The 17,950-nt window shown below is 30.1% G+C and overlaps 1 protein-coding gene and 3 non-coding genes across 4 annotated transcripts; all 4 read left to right on the forward strand.

The window, feature by feature from the left end:
- The first annotated feature begins 1,809 nt into the window (after window positions 1-1,809).
- LOC108565782 (kinesin-like protein KIF12) lies at window positions 1,810-17,676 on the forward strand. The gene is made up of 15 exons (XM_017925397.1): window positions 1,810-2,132; window positions 8,643-8,738; window positions 8,806-8,884; window positions 9,046-9,249; window positions 9,469-9,609; window positions 14,001-14,191; window positions 14,246-14,433; window positions 15,106-15,224; window positions 15,278-15,382; window positions 15,973-16,093; window positions 16,399-16,624; window positions 16,716-16,857; window positions 16,918-16,979; window positions 17,043-17,180; window positions 17,542-17,676. The coding sequence occupies exons 1-15, from the start codon at window positions 1,852-1,854 to the stop codon at window positions 17,660-17,662; spliced, it is 2,214 nt and encodes a 737-aa protein (XP_017780886.1). The 5' UTR covers window positions 1,810-1,851; the 3' UTR covers window positions 17,663-17,676.
- Trnag-gcc lies at window positions 11,662-11,732 on the forward strand. The gene has a single exon. It is a non-coding gene; the product is annotated as a tRNA-Gly (tRNA).
- Window positions 13,886-13,956, forward strand: Trnag-gcc. Its single transcript has one exon. It is a non-coding gene; the product is annotated as a tRNA-Gly (tRNA).
- Window positions 16,209-16,281, forward strand: Trnar-ccu. The gene has a single exon. It is a non-coding gene; the product is annotated as a tRNA-Arg (tRNA).
- Window positions 17,677-17,950: the final 274 nt, after the last annotated feature.

A 17,950-nucleotide genomic window follows, 5' to 3' on the forward strand; every position in this document is an offset into this window, starting at 1 on the left:
TAAGTAAATAGGTACTATCAGTGTATGTTGAGATCCACTATTGTGTACCCCCAATTTTTTTTTGTTGTATAACTTAACATATTTGTTTTCCTAATATCTTAGCAATTTTGGTTAAAATAGACAATGTCTCAAACTAATTTGAAAGTTATAATATTAATGCCTCGTTCACAAACGCCGATTCAAATCATTGTACATTCCGTGTAAAGTACTTTAATTTCATCAAATTCGCATTAAATACTGCTATAAATTATGGAAAATTTGCAATATCAAGACTCATGTGCTATTTTTTATTATTTTTTTCAATCACATATCTAAATATACTATTTATGACAAAATTTTCTTAAATAATATTCGATTTGTAAGTTTTTGTTTTAAATGCAGCATCACTTTATTCCAAAACGGTCTTTGTTTGTTTAGACTTTAAGTGCTGTTGAGTGATGATTTCCAGCGTTAAACCTGTCGATGCGTGATGTTAAGAAGGGCGAAAATCGAACCGTTAGAAGAGCCAAGCTCGCTAGTTCAAGTTTTAGGACAATTATTAGATATTATAAGAGAAGAGAAAACAGTCAGCATCTAGCAACTACACATGTGTTTCGATAAGTTCCAGAGAAATTTTTTGTAATTTTTCAATACATCTTAATACAAATGTATGTTTATAAATCACCAAAACAGAATCATATCGTAAGTTTTTTTTAATTAATACAATTATTTAGAGTGGAAAGACTTATGGTCAACACCTATAATTAAATCTTTTATTAAGATTATATAAATACGTTTTAATTTATTGTTAGTTTGTATGACAGTTTAATAATTATTATTAATATTGGAAATAGTTTAAAATGGCATAACTTAAATGAATTATCGTATTAATTCATATATACATGATATATTCAAATAATTTAAGATTTAATATTTCTTAAAAGTTCATCATGATAGGATTTTATTAAATTGTATTCATTTTTTAACTATTTCGCTTCTATAATTACGTACAACCAATTTAATTTTATTGTAATCATCGGGTATATTTGTTTATAGTCAAATCTTTATTAAGAACAATAATTGTAGAATTTATTAAAAGCGAAACTATTTTTTTTATAAGAAATCAAGAAATATGTAGACGCTAAGCGACAATGCAAAAATAGAAATTCATTTGAAGCAATGTCATCGTGCATTCAAGAATAGCAATATTTATTTTTACTTCTGTAAGAAAATTTTATAAGTCTTAATATTAAACCAAATTATTAAATCTCAATTTGAAAATTGTAATGAAAATTGATATAGTTTTGACTAATTATTAGAAAGATTAATGTATTATATAATTATTGTCCTTGTTTGCAGAAATATATAATTTAAAAATACATATCTTTGTTATCAAGTATGTTGGCCCAAGAGCTAAAATATTCTAAAAATAACATATGTTAATAGTGTAAATGGAATTTGTAAATGTTCTGATTATATTTGGGTAAATCTTTTTATAAGGAAACGAAAAGCAGTTCACTCTCTATTTTTGGCTTAAGGAAACGGAATTAAGATCCTATCAAGATCAAGCAAAGGTATCATTGACCTTTCTTTTGAACTTGGCAACATTCGCGTGCCTTGAAAGAAAATCTTATTCTATACAAAATACATCTAAAAATAAAGTAATACTTTTTACATATCACAGATGTAATTAATAATAAAATTGGATATTGCATTTAATTCAAATTTTGTATCATAAAAATAAAAATGAATTATATGTGTATTTCACTCTATATTATTTTTATAAATATGAATGAGTAATATTGATTTATACATTTTTGTTTCAGAGTATTATTTTCCATTTAAGTTATCGTGTTAGATGGAGATGAAAAGATGATGGTGACACGACCAAAAACTTTATACAAGACACCTCCAACATCGCGAGGAAATAGTCCTGGTAGAACACCACCTGCTCCAGCAAAGAACAAAGCTCCATCTCCTTCTCGAAGGATCGGTAGGAGTCCGGCAAGAAGCCCTTTGAAGACTCCTCAAGATGATAAAAAGGCCAAGTCTCCTCAGACTATCGTTAAACCTCTAACAAGAACCCCGTCCAAGCGTAGCTTAGGTTCAAGAGGTTCTAGCCCAGCAAAAACACCACAATCCAGAGGAAGCGAGTAAGGCATCATTACTTATCTATTCAATTGTATTAATACACATGTCAAGTTATAATTAATTACGTCCATAGAGGTGTAATCCAACAATATTTGCCTTGACAGTTTGATGTAAATAGGTGGAAGTCATTTGGAATATAATTACTTTATCCATGCTTTAGATCGGAATTTATAGACGCTGATGAAAAATCGATGATGAAAACTTTAATGAAAAAATATTGCAATCAATAGCATGTGAATCCTTATTCATTTATTCAAAAGCTCACATAAGTACCACGTGTAAGTTTCGCATTTTATGAGTTTTTTCTTTTAATATATGATATTTCTAATTACTCTTTTATATATTATAAAGTAAAGTTTATGGGAATCTTTCCTTCAAAATCTTATATTTTAGTATTTAAATATTAATAGATGACTACAAAAAATGAATCTGTATTTGGTATAGTGATTCGAATTCTAGTTGAAATATTTGAATGTTGATTCTGTTTACAAAGTTGTCTGATTCAGTTGTATAGAAATTTAGAAATTTCTGGCACTTGAAAGAGTTAAACCAGAAAAGCATTTTTCATTTTTTCACCAGATGGCATTTCCTTAATTATTTTTAATATCTAGTATGTACTGTTCGTTAAGAAATTCAATAGCTTTCTGACATCTTCATTGACCAAAGTAAATGGTAAACTTTCATATAGACAATGCCTAAAATCGCCCCACTTCTCATATATTTTTTATGGATCTTGTGTCAATCTCGCTAATTGAAATATGTTGATGATTTAACTACACATTGGCCTATTTATAATTAATATTCTTAATCATATTATTTAATATATAAGCAAATATCATCAACTTAAATCATTTTAATTAAGTAAAATACAAATATATTCTAAAAAAATTGTATATAACATTATTTTTTAATACACAATGATGTTTCTTTTTATATAGTAGACTGTGACTTATTTTAAAGTCATACTATACTATATTTCTTCGATTAGTCCGTTTCTTTCAAACAGTCCCATTATCCGGACTATGCGAGTTATTGCTCTATGCATATATTTTGATTTATTTATAGTGCAACAAAAGCAAATTAAATAACATGACGAAGCAGATAGATAAATAAATATATTATTTATTCATATATAATGAAATTAGTTAAAATAGTTGTCAAAGTTGCAGACATCTTATTGATTGTAAAATAATAGGTGTGAAGTAGAAACATACAAATAAAAAATATATAACACAGCATAAAAGTCGTCCAAGTTCGGTGAAATGGAAACACACACACCAATCATAATAATTTTCTTCAAGCTTTTAGTTTAATGAATATATACATTATCATTTCTCCGAACGCCTCTCATGCGGAATACCAGAACAAATTGTATATGTAATTCCAGCAATTGGAAAGTTTCACTTTCCTGCATTATTTCAGTTTTAATATTTTCTCAAAATTTCATATTGTTAATAATAACTATAATTTCTTTTAAACATTCATACAATTAATTCTGGATTATTAATGAATGAATCATATTTTCTACAATAAAATATTACTATATGGTGCACAGTTTAAAACAGCGTTTTCCAAACTAGGAGGTGCAGACTAATCTAAGGGGAAGCGCAAATATTAGTCACAGAAAGCAATTGACTGCTAAAGTTTTATCTATTTTATGAAATGTGGGGGGGCAGGGGAGGCGCCAAATGATTAAATATTATTAAGGGTGGCGTAGTAACATCTAGTTTGGAAACCACTGGTTTATAATTTTCCATATATCTTCTTAACAATAAAAGTAATACTCGGGCAGTCAGAATTTCTTGATTATTTGCTTTCAGTTTTATTACGTAAACCTTGCATCATTTCATGATTACAAATTTAGTGAATAAAAATTAAAATTTATTCTATTGAAACCTATATTATCATTTATAAACATTAGTACTTATTATTTTTTCTATATTTTTAGAATTATAATTAAATTTCTACTGAAGTCAACTGTTCTTTAAACTGTAATAAGGCAGAAACTATTGTCTGCGCACTTGTCAAAAAAAAAATTGTATTTCGTTTACAAGTATTTAGTAATGTTGATAATGAATGTTATACATAAATGTATAATGTGATGAAAAGAAATCTTATTCCTTTACGAAAATAAAAATATTATGAGAGAATTAAATATGTATGCTGAATACGTTCCTTATTTACGTAAACCGATTGAATAATAAATCCGCCCCAAATAACAAGGCCTACTATTATTGCAGAAGCAATTTATCAAAATCCCAATAAATTGATGTTCATTATATAGTACAGGGATTTCAGGCCTCGGCTTTCTACAAAACAAAGCCAAATTATAGAAGTGAAAAAAAACAAGCACAGGTAATTATAAAGATAATTATCGTAGGAAAAACAATAAGTCTATAATTTTGATGTCAATCAATAATATTGTGTTTTATGGAAAATAAATATGAGGTTTAATCACTACATTTTGCAATATTAAATCAGTGGTGGATTTCCGGACAGGCGCAGTATTCGCGCGTTTGGAGCCTCTTATATCAAGGCGAACCTCAAATCTTAAAATGGGCCCACGACAACAATAATGTTACTTTTAAAAAACCGTCATCATTGTTTAACTCTAATTCTTTATTCTGACAATATTTGTAATACATTGCAGGAGTTCAACACCAATAAAAAATTATTATTATTTATGTTACAATAATAATAAAATGCATTTAACAGTAGCATGTGAACGATGTGTAGCGAAATCACATGCAAACGATAATAACATGAAACGTGACAATTTAGAATACTAACAAATAGAAAAAACAGCTTATAAGATCGATTGAGTATTTTTCATAACCCCTTCATAATAAATAACTTCCTTCCTTCTTTCAATCAAGACCCAATTTCGAGGACCCTTTGTAAAGTTTGATACGATTTCCCCGCGCGAATTGTTAATCAATCTCGACAATGCAATGAATACACTTTTGCTGTGCACGAAATCGAAAGGAAAGGGTTCAACTGCGGTCGAGTCCTTGACCTTTCGCTAGGGCGAAGGAATTATTCATCCGGCGGTCAGTTAATTCGCACGAAACCGAAGGGACTTCCGAGGAAAACGAAAGCCTGACTTGAATTTCTATGAAACCTGAAACGCACGCGATTTGCATTTTGTTCGAAACCTTGAAATTTATTCAAATATATTCAACGGTTTTTCACAAAATATAAAATCAAGTTGGATAGTTTCGTAGAACTGAAGCGAGTTTTGTAAAAAAAAAACAGTATTCTAGAATCTACTATATATGAATTGTTGAACTTGTCTTCTAAAAGAAACTAAGTAATAATCAAAATGTTATTAAAATAAATGAAAAAATGAATGTACAAAAAATAAATCTAGACGTTTCTTGGAAAGATCAGATTAGATGCAATAATGTTGGTAAAGTGGTTTAAGTAAATTCGTTATTCCATTTCGGAGCAATTTTCAGTGGTGACCTGGGCATCAATAATTTATGTGTCTTTAAATTATTCAGGAACCTCTTGAAACGTGTTTGTGTATATAATGGAAAGGTTCACATTCTTCCACAAACGTCGCACATACATTGAGATATGCCTTTTAAACTCGATAGGAATCTTAAACAAACATCGCCCTTGCATTCGTTACCCATGCAATTTATTTTTGTTGACCTGGGATTATTGTATAGGAGTATTGGTTTTCATTGATATTGCATAATATTGAACCACTTTTCTTATTTACATTTTTAAACATGTGAAGTCCAAATAGTTTTATAGCGAATGTAATATAAAATTAAAAGTATATTATATAATAGAAGTTTTGATACATTGAAGTACATCAACATGAACAGCATAGAACATCAACTTTGCTTTTCATAATAAAATACATAAATATTTAGGGGATTTCGATTCCATATCATTTCACGAGTAATTCTACTCAGGATTTTTTAAGTGGCGCTTCAGTATGTGGGAGTTAAAGTGGAAGTAAAACATTTAAAATTATATATCTATATTTGTGTATTTAATGAAGCAAAGCAATGTACACTCTCGTATTCTCTGTAGTAATGAGAACCTGGACTGATGTGGGTAGAGGAATCTTATATGGGATCAACATTTCCAAAAGTCTTAAAGTAGCCTGCCGATTTGAAATACATTCGAAGAAGTAGTGGTTTACCGTACCCACCGACCCGCAACTACATCTGTCCGAATCCTGCCACCCGATTCTGGCCAAATGCACCGGAGTCCACGTGTGTCCGGATATTATGCGACTCAGTTTTGCAATTTCCGATTTCCTCTCAAACCACGGGTGTCTACTAATTGTCTTGATAAAACCATACTACTCATATTTTGTCCTTCCAAGGTCTCCCCCGTCACCTTTCTGCTTAACTGCAGAAACCCCGCTTTGAAAATTTGTTACTTTTTGTTACGCTTTGTCGCTACTTGTGGATCACCAGTCTCTCCAATCCCACTCAGTAACTACGCTAACAGCAGTAATGAACTTTAGTAGAGTTAGGCGAAATTGCCCAAGATGCGTAAGCTAAGTGAATAGGGAAAGTGTGGAAATAAGAAGAAGAACAATTATATCAATGTCAAAAGAATTGATTCCGTATTTTAATTTTGCTGTTAACATAGCTTTTTTATAGATTGTGTTTGCCTATTAAAGTCATTATATAATCTTCTTATAGCCACTATGGTATGCTAGTTCATAATAGTCATTCATATTCTGAGCTGAGTGAGTGAATGAAATGTAATCAATAATTATTCCATAAATAATAAATATAGTTGAAAGATATGAAACAAATTAGTTGAATGACGTCAAAGGTGAATTCAATAGTATTACAAATATGTTCAATAGCAACATGATGCTTCTATAAAAAATTAATTATTTATATACAATTTACTGTATACAAAAATTTCTATTATTTGATCTAAATATATTTTCTATTGAAAGTCGCATTATTTTTCCCTAATTCTTAGATTAAAATCGAAATAATTACTTATTTCAAATTAGTAACTTTATTTCTTTGAGTATTGATACTAAAACAAATGTTTTTTACTTTATTGTAGTAAAAGATATTTGTAAATTGAATATATATTATATTTTTTTTAAATTAAATTATATTTTAAAATTTAAATTTGTTATGTATAACTGAAATATATCGACTTTTGCTTGAAATATAGACAATTTTAGTGAGGATGAATAAATCTGAATAATCGGATTGATGATGATGAGGAGGTAAATTTTGTTCATTTTTATTGCCACCTTTATAAGATATTACAATTAAACATTAAACATGAAAGGTGCAGGTGGAAAATAAAGATGCATAGCAAGTATTTACAGTGTTAATATCTTTTAGTTGGTTGATGTCTGTCTTATATCTTCAGGTGAGAGCATCAGATTATAAAAATTATATACCATTTCGTTTGTAGTTGATGTTATATATGATATTTTGGCGAAAGAAATATATTCCAATAAAGTCATTAAAAAAGTAAATACCCTTGAAGATCTTTAATTCTGACCACATGATGGACTTCTTCGTTGATGTTTGTCGATGAGTAGGTGAAGATATTACCGAAGGTCTTTTAGAAAGTGATGAGGGAAATTACAGGAAATAAATGGAGATGATGAGAATGGGATAGGAAGAGTAAGGACGACGTTGGCTCGTAGAAATGAGAGAAGAGTAAAGAGTCAATCCTTATCGGATGTAATTTTTGATAGGAACATGGACAAAAAGTGTTCCTAATACAGATATTTTTCTTCATTTCATTTTGTTCAAAGCCTCCTGATAAAATAGATTTTGAACGATTTACCTATGATTAATAGGTCAAACGCATTATTAATAATAATTCAATCGATCTTCCAAATCGTTACACCATTTGCGTACGTAAATCTATATAATTATTTATAATTTCATGGTTTCCATGAACATCGCACAATTGCGTAAATGAAATTAATCATTTAACATGGACAATGAGACAAAAGTAAACGTCGATTAAAGAGTTCGTATTTATAGCAGAAAATAATATTGGAAATGTATTTGCTGTCAAAACCACAAATATATACACATAATTAATAATACTTATATACATAATTGACTTAAATGAAATGAAGCAAACAACTATAATCATGATAAATGAATGAAATTTAGATTCCAATCAACTGTGTAACCCTATTTTTAATCATTTTTTATGTACCTACTTTTTTTATAACATTACAAAAAAATAATGAGAGAACTATTTTATTTAATACAAAATTATGTACCTACCAACCTATTATAACATTAATATTTTAAAATTATTTTGTTATCTTCAATTATAAAAAAAATAAGGAAGTATAATAACAAAATTTTCTAAGTTTTTGCAGATTTTGATACCGAAAATTTAAGGTTATTTAATTGACAATCGTCAATGAAATCTTTATAATTTGTTTACACTTATATCAATTGTATAATTACAAATGGTAAAATTGGTAGATAATTAATTTGGATTAAATATAAAACATATATGTATTTTATATTTGTGTGTAGATATGGCAGTATCGAAAGATTAGATGAAACTAGTACAAATCGAAGAATATTGTCAACATTCAAAGAAGGTGAAGATAATATCAATGTTGTAGTCAGGTAAGTGGGGTATTGGTTAAATATAAGTTTTTTCCATTACTTAACACTTCAACATTTCCATTTACAGAGTGCGACCACTAAACAATAGAGAAGCACGAAGTGGGGACGAAACGGTGATACAATTCCCAGGAAATGGACAAATTTTGGTAAAAATGACGTCGTATTTTTACATAATCAAGCGGATATCCTCACTTAACGCTTAATATGCATGTGTTATTGATGTTCCGAATAGAATCAATTTTATTCATTAAAAGCTTTTTTATAACTAAAATTGTCCCATTACTTTTTTTTTGTTTCATGTTAAAAGTGTGAGAGTGGAAGTGGGCAAAAACCACGACAGTTTTCGTATAATGTGGTCTTCGAGCCGGCGGCAACGCAAGAAGATGTCCTCCAGTTTTCCGGAGTAAAAAGATTAATCGAAATGTCGCTTGAAGGATTTAGATGCACGGCCTTTTGCTACGGTCAAACCGGAAGCGGAAAAACGCACACCCTCACTGGACCACCCGGTTTGGTAATAACAATTATTAATATTTAAATGGATTATAATATACCTTTATTTGGGTTGTCGTGGGCCCTAGTCACATCCTATTATTAATCTTTTTTGTAGGTCCCAAAAATTATTGTATGACCTTAAAATATTTGTGGGCCATAGGTGCCTAATGAATAAAACCTAATTGATAAACCCTGGTGATTACATCTCAACTATAGTTAAATTACATGTTTATTACAGTTCGGAAAAAAGATGGCACCTTACAGCGATCAGCACGGCCTTGTTTTTCGATCATTCCTATACCTGTTCCAATTGATCAAGGAGCGACCAGAAAAACACTTCGTACTCAAAGCTAGCTATCTGGAAATCTACAATGAAAAGGTATTATCTATATTATTTATAACGTCTAAATAATTATACACAGTTTTGAAATAAGTCTCACAAAAAATAGTTCAATTCATTTATTTATTTATTAATATTACGTCTTAAAACCAAAAATATATTACCAAGAACAATGCAAATATAAATCTAAACTATATCAAAATTATTAATTAATTATTTAATCAATAGTCATTTAATTTCGAATTTGTATTCAATACTTATGTAGAATTTTAATCACTGCTATTTCCAGTCAACACAGACAATGTACATTTTTAATTACATTTTAATTTCATAAAAAATAATTCATGTTTTTAATAAGAATATATTGATAATTGTAGACTTCTGAAATTCATGTTTATTTCACTTCAAATTCAAACAAAATATGTTAATGTACGATTTTTTCTTAAAATACCTTATTAATTAAGTAAACATTATTATCTTGAAAAATGAAGAAATGTACATTTATGAATATGAAATCAACAATGAAATAATTAACGCAGATTTAAATTGATTTTTTTACATAAATATAACTTTATAATTTTTATTTATAAATTTTATTGGTCTATTTTGGGGCAACGGGCAAACTTTACTGTTATTTTTTATTTGAAGATAAACTTAGTATATATATATAATTTATACATTATTATAATAACTAACATACATTACAGAGTTCGTTTATATTGCAAACAACAAAAGCAGTTACGCAGAATTATTGGTATATAATTACGAAAGCCTGTCAGATAATATCTTTTAGTCATTAACCTTTCGCAACCCCTCTGATAAAATTATAATCATAGGTGATAAAATCCATTACCATGCTGGTGCTTAAGCAATTTAACGACCTATGTTAAACATGCAGATCATTGACCCTTATATGATAAAACATTTCTTGTATCTAAAGGGATTAAGATCTTTAAAGACCAAAGCGTTACATTTTATACAATTAAAACAGTGTGTTATTCTGCATTCGCACTAGTTGTGACATGAGACATAAACGTCTTTGTTATATATTAACATATGTTATCATTGTGATAACCAATAATAAATATATTTTTGAATATTCTATATAGAAAATATTTTATCATTGTTCTGAAAGTATTTGACAAATTTCGAATATTATAGTTTAAAAAAAAAAGTGAAATTTATTTTGGCTAAGCTTAAGAAGTCTTCCAAAGTATAATCTCTAAAAATACTGGAATACATAAATACAAAGTATCTACATTTGCTACTTCTTTATATAATTTTGTTAATCGCTATCAAATGAATACATGGTATACTGAGCTTGTTAAATATAAATGATAAGGTTATGTTAAAAATAGTAGAACTATCAAATAGTTCAAACTTTTACTACAATATTTTATAGCGTAGACAATAACACAAAATCAATAAAAAAAAATAAAAGTGAGAAAAAACATTCATTTAGTATTTATAATAATAATAATTTATTGGCCAAACATCAATAAGAAAAAAAGTACATTCTATACATACAAATAAATAAATTCTAACATAAAAAAAATATATATAATTTAAATTGTATATAGAAGCCTTTATTATAACCATGGGAACCATGAAAATACTCAAATCAGTGGCGGATTAAACACTTGAGAGGACCGTTAATTGTGAATATTTTTTTAGTTAACAAAGGATGACGGAAGTATCAGTTATTGAAGAGTCGCATTAAGGCAGTCGTGGGCCCATGTTAAATTTTCAGGCCCCGTCGATTTAAGAGTAACCAAACGTGCGACTTTTGCGTCTCTGCGATAATCCTCCATTGACTCAAATACTCTAGTTCAGTATTTATAAACCCAAAACTTACTCTGGTCTGCATTTTTAAAACTTTTCAGTAACTTATTAGATTAAAATCAAGGACCGACGAATAAGCTCATCAAACCTGACCTTAATTCTCAAAACATATGAGAATGTGCCATTTGTCCGGTAATCAAGATAATATATACAAATGTGTATTGGTATATTTCGATATATATTTCGGAAACACTGGTTTAAAAGTTTAAACTTTGGTTTGGAATGACGTTTAACAGAAATTATTTATAAGCATCGGTGGTTCAGTGGTAGAATGCTCGCCTGCCACGCGGGCGGCCCGGGTTCGATTCCCGGCCGATGCAAGCTTTTGCTTTATTTGAAATTACTCATTTATTGTAAAAGAACAATAGGTATAATTAAATAATGTTAATTTAGTTTCTAGTAACCGATGATAAGATAACATTTTGTTACGTATATGAGAATTGCAATACTTAAAGAAGCGCTTGTAAGTAGAGTTTTATCTACTTCTAGAAATTTACTATCTTATCTACACTGAATTACCAATTGCTTATTATTTTATAAATGTACTTCTAAAGTGGGAGAAGTTTAATAAACGTAACCAAGTTTGTTTTCTTAAAAGCACGAAGCCATCACGTTCGATGCTAGTTATCTTCACTACACTTAATAAAATAAATATACAAATACCGTTTTGAAGCTCAATGTTAAATATACAAAAAATAATAAGTTGATCTATAGGGGGTCCAACTAATAATTTGTTTAGGGCCCTTAATTAGTAAACTGGTGTCTAAGTTCCACTTCTTTTTTAATGTAAACGACACTATATGACTTTCTCTTTCAAATCAAGAAGGAATCTCAAATACAATTTTGCCCGAGTTCTGGTTCAATTTGATGGCAATTTGTCCGTATACTCCAACTTCAAATTTGCTTAGACCTTAGACAATTTAACAAAAAAATCTTGAGCAATTTAGGGGCCTGAATAACATTGCAATTTAAAATTCTGTCACTGTTAATAATATTTAACAATTCTATTGGTCGTACACTAAAAAGACAAATTATACAGAATTCTAATTTAAATCACAAATCTTCTAATTTAATAATTAATATTTATAGAAATTACTATTATTAATAGTATAAAATAACTTTCAATGATTGAAATTATAAATATGTATTTATGTATTTTTGTAAAGATAAAATATGAAGTTTTGTTGAAGTATACCATAAATTAAGTATTTTTTTTATATGTGCAAGTAATAAAAATGAGCAATCTATAATAATTTTTCCTGCCAATGTAAATCATTGCAAACTAAAAAGAAATAACATAAAACATCTGAACTGAACAACTTTCAAATTGATAATGAATTAGAGTTTTACACGCACGTTGTTCATCGTTAAATAATGCATTAATAAATCATAACTTATAGTTACATACTTTTCGATTATCTTATCTGAAAAAATGTTGTACTTTCTAAGTTAAAAAGAAGTTTCATAATAATAATCTTTATTGTAACAGTAAAGAAAATAAATTCGAACATTTTCATACACAACAATAATAATAATAATTCAACAGAAAAGATTAACTGCTTCAAAGGGTTATTGACCATAGTTCGTTCTGCTCTAATTTCATAATATTAATAATATTTATTGTAATGGTTACACATAATTAAATTAAAATGAATACAAGTAAATCAAATTATAATAAACAATATAAAAAAAAGTTACTAAGGGCGCTTTACATAATATTTACTTTAAATGCAACACTGTTTTATCTACTGTATTACAAATAAATTGATATTAACATGATACAAATTCATTCAATAATAGATCTTGTCTATTATATCAGTGCGATCTTGTCTATTATTCATACGATTTTTTATAACGGAAATCTTATTTCAACTAACAATATAAAAAATCATTACTAGAATTCTATCTAGTTGCTGAAAAACTCGTGTTAATGGAATAAGCATTTACCTTGAGGTTTGAACTTATTCTAGCGGATCTTTAATCTAAAGAAAAATGATATCTATTTATTACTTATTACTTTAAAACAGTGATTCCCAAAGTGCACGGTAGAAACATTAATATATCTTTCTGTTTAATTGCTATTAAAATTTAAAAAATCCAGGGGGCGCTGAATAATTTTTTTTGTGGGAAGTAGGACAAATATGTTTGGGAAATACTGCTTTAAAACATGATACAAATATACAAGCTTTTTTTATGACCAATGGATGTAGTTTAAGTGGAGTGTAATGAAGAAACAATAGCATTTTAATAACATTAGTCGTTTTATGATTCTTGCCGGGATTTCTTATTTACTTATTTTTTACAAATGAATCAACTGTCCACTATATTAGTGTCATTTCAAATTTGTTTACTTACTCTATTATGTAAAACAATTTAAACTAACGACTAGTTAGTAGAATATCCCATAAAATGTATAAGAAACACTGCTTTAACTATTTGGATCGGAATTCCCATTTCTAGATATTTGATGTAAGCATCGGTGGTTCAGTGGTAGAATGCTCGCCTGCCACGCGGGCGGCCCGGGTTCGATTCCCGGCCGATGCAATCTTTTGCATTTTCTCACTGAATATCACACAATTTTGTTGCAGGTCATAGATCTGCTAAACCCTGGATCCTTGCGAAAGCCTCTGGCCGTGCGTTGGAGCAAAAAGGCGCGCGGTTTTTTCGTCGAGAATTTGTTCACCGTCGACTGCGAGGAGCTAGATGACTTGCTCGCAGTTCTCGAGGAAGGCATGCGGAACAGATCAATGGGTAGTCATCACATGAACGAGAACTCCAGGTGAGACACGGAAATCTCCGCAGCGCATTCGAATTACGTGAATTGCTTTTGCAGCCGGAGCCACACTATTTTATCCGTCCACATCACCTCCGAACAACCGGCGGAGAATGGCGTCTTTATTTCGCGATCAGGGAAAATTAACTTCGTCGATTTGGCCGGAAGTGAGATGACGAAGAAGACTAGAAGTGAAGGAAAGACGTTAGAGGAAGCCAACAACATCAACAAAAGTCTTATGGTTTTAGGTGAGATTTCCCCATTTATATATTTTACCAGTGGCGATGGGAATAAAACAATCTAAGGCTGCGATTCTACCAGCCCGAGCTACACGTAATTCATACGTTACCCCAACTAAATTATTCCCACTAGTTAGTTTTCGATACAGACTGCATTAAATACAGCTCCAATGTTTAGTATAATACATGAACGAGTACATGAACTTATTTTATACTGGAGGGGCTGCAGTAATTAAATACCTTAAACGTAGACAACGTGTGTTTTCTCACAGTGATTTGCGTTTCAAAGAAATTACTAATCGATATAATGATACAAAATTATATAATGGTTTGCAATGATCAATTGATTATCCCTTATTTTCAATTATCTATTTTCAACGTAAATCATTCACTAAATAGTATTAGTAGTTTTTGCTTCATTTTTTGTTGTCTCTCGGAGGTTACCGCTAATCGAATAACAATCTGAATAAATAATAAATTCCGATTGATACCCGCCCCATACTATATTAAGAAGACATGAAACAATTATGGGTCAAAATGAGTAATTCATAATTGATGATAACCTTTCCCATCACCGGATTGATTTCACTGACTTTCCGAATCGCAGAGGCATGAAAAACTTCCAAGAATCTTAACAAACGCAACAATAAAATTACCCATCGATGTTTGCATTTTCTTTAGGTTATTGCATCGCTTCTCTCAGTGATCGGAAAAGGAAAACCAATCATATTCCGTACAGAGATTCAAAGTTGACAAAATTGCTAGCGGATTCTCTTGCTGGAAATGGGGTCACACTTATGGTATAGCCTTTAAAGTGGCACTGATGCTGGTTATATTCATCTCATATTTCCAGATCGCGTGCATTTCACCAGCAAGATTCAATTTAGCCGAAACTGTGAACACACTACGATATGCGGCAAGAGCCAAGAAAATCAGGACCAAACCGATTGTTTTGATGGTAACTATATATTTAATTAATTATAAAATCACCATGATCATATTCAAAATGTATCCTTCTTTTAATACTTATAATTGTATTTTTCCAACCAAGTATTATCATATAGTTCTTTCCATTCTTAGGTAGTAAGATTATAAGTAATTTTGCCTACATTCATTTTATTTTAAATGTTTGTTATAATTTACCTTGAGATCTTGCTCACTTTGAAGAGAAAACTGATGCATCCCAAATTTGCATTTCCATCATTATATATATATATCAAATTTCCTTCCAATTTTTATATGTTTAAAATTAGGAACTTTCAGTATGTGTTATGTGGGAACAAGGTAACAATATAAAGTAATAGAATGTGGGTATTCATAAGTTTATAACAATCCGACATGTTATATATGTAAGGACCTTACTTATGATTCAATTAGACTTAGCTAAATAACACAGATATTGTCAACATTATAGCATTTTAATAATATTTGATAATTGATATAAAAACAAATGGAATAAGTTTTCCATCAATGTTGAATAACTTATTATCAGCGCAACATCAAATTACTTGATTGTGCGTTATAACTATGAAAGTGTTCAATTTTAAGGATCCACGCGAAGCCTTGATTCTGAGTTTGAAGCGTGAGGTGGCCGTTCTTCAATCCGAAAATGAACATCTGCGTTCGGCCTTGAACGGGTATCCTTCGAGCGTGGCCGACCAACATTCGGGTATGTCCGACACCTATTTATCTACTACACTCCATAAATACAACCAAAATAGATAACGAGAAAAAAATGCGCGCGTCGCCGTAGCCTTCTATTTTTGTTTAAATAATGTCACCAAGCCTCTGTGGCCCAATGGATAAGGCATCGGCCTCCTAAGCCGAGGATTGTGGGTTCGAGTCCCACCAGAGGTACAAAACAAATATTTTCCCAAAATTTGTCAAAATTAGATGATCAAGAATCCATTACAGCATTACCAATACCAGATATGTTGTTATGGAGGCATTAAAACTCATGCATTTTCTTAATAGTAGAACGTCCAGTGATCAGAACACCACCAAAGATAGATCCTGAAAAGTTGGCTGAGCTTGAAGGACCTCAACTGATTGAACTGGTCAGACTCTACATCTCAGAAAATGAAGCTCTGAGGACGGAAAATGAGGAACTGTTCACCTCGCGAGATGCTCTTCTCAGGGACCAAGAGGTGGTGTCAAGGGAGAACGAACGGTTGCTCAAGAAATTGGAGGATGTCAATTCGTAAGTAGATTTTATTCCTAGTTCTAATTTGGAACAGCCATCGTTCCAAATGCGTGATGTGTGATGAATGCTAGATAATTTATTACAACAGAGATGAATCTAGAGCTTGCGTGAGATCGCCCCTAATCAACGCCCAATCCGCGATCTCTTCAGATCTGAGCAGATACACCGGAGATTTAGAATCAACTGCTAATCCAAATATTTGGACAAATCCTATGGACGAACCACAAAAGGTATACCAAAAGCTTTTACATACAATCGCAACAATCGAATACTGATGATATTTTTTTAAGGATTCGTCACATCTTCCGGAATCGATACAGAAAGAGCTAGACAAGAGAATGATTGGCGAGAAGTAAATATTTTGATTTAACAAGTGTACGATTTATTAAAAAAATACACGTGTTTGCTTTCGTAGTATTTTGGGTAAAGTTGGGAATCACAGGAGACACAATTCTTGGGACGGACGGCCGGGATCGAATAATTCCGCAAGGACTAAAAGTTCTGGTTCGGAAGGAGGCAAGGTCACAGGACGGCAATCGCGAAAGGAAATCGAGTAGGTTTAAATTCTGTTTGAATTTCACGAGTGATGCTTAATTTCACTTACTTAATTTCTCACAATTTGTTAATTTTCAACCATTGAAACATTTTATTCTATTTCCTTATTTTATTTACTGAAAATTAACAAAATCTGAAACAAATTACTCTAAGTATCTCTAAAAACTAGTATTTTGTAATTCAATGATATTTATATTCCGTTTATTAAATATTGTTTATATCTTCTTTACATAGTCTCAACTTGACAATACACATTAATGAACCAAATGAAAATAAATGATGATAATTAATATTTAATATAATAAAATAGAATTTAATTATAGTCTAATTCAAACTATTCTGTTTTCTTATCTTACAAGAACTAAAAGCAGTAAACCAGTAGATGACGGCCGTCCGAGGTTTTCCATTGGCAATAAAGAGATATTCGGCAGTAGCATTAGCATCGATCAAGATGATGATGACCTCTTCGATAGGAACTAAAATAGAACAATGTTAGCAATATATATAGAATCGAAATCAGATTGTTGAAAGCTTTATAGAATATTATTTATATAAGAAAATAAAAAAGTTTACAAAAAGAAGCCTGTATATAAGATGTTTGTGTTTTATAGTGAATAGTAGATGTTTGTAATTTTGAACCATGGTTGTAAAATGATTTCTTGAACAAAAAAAATGCGTGAAATAAATTCAATGAATTTAATAGTTCCACATGTGCATTATATTTTATTATCACTAATTCCTTTGTTGTACATCATTGTTATCTACCTT

This window comes from Nicrophorus vespilloides, unplaced genomic scaffold (genome assembly GCF_001412225.1).
Source record: "Nicrophorus vespilloides isolate i.1.1-1 unplaced genomic scaffold, Nicve_v1.0, whole genome shotgun sequence".
Lineage (NCBI taxonomy): Eukaryota > Metazoa > Arthropoda > Insecta > Coleoptera > Silphidae > Nicrophorus > Nicrophorus vespilloides.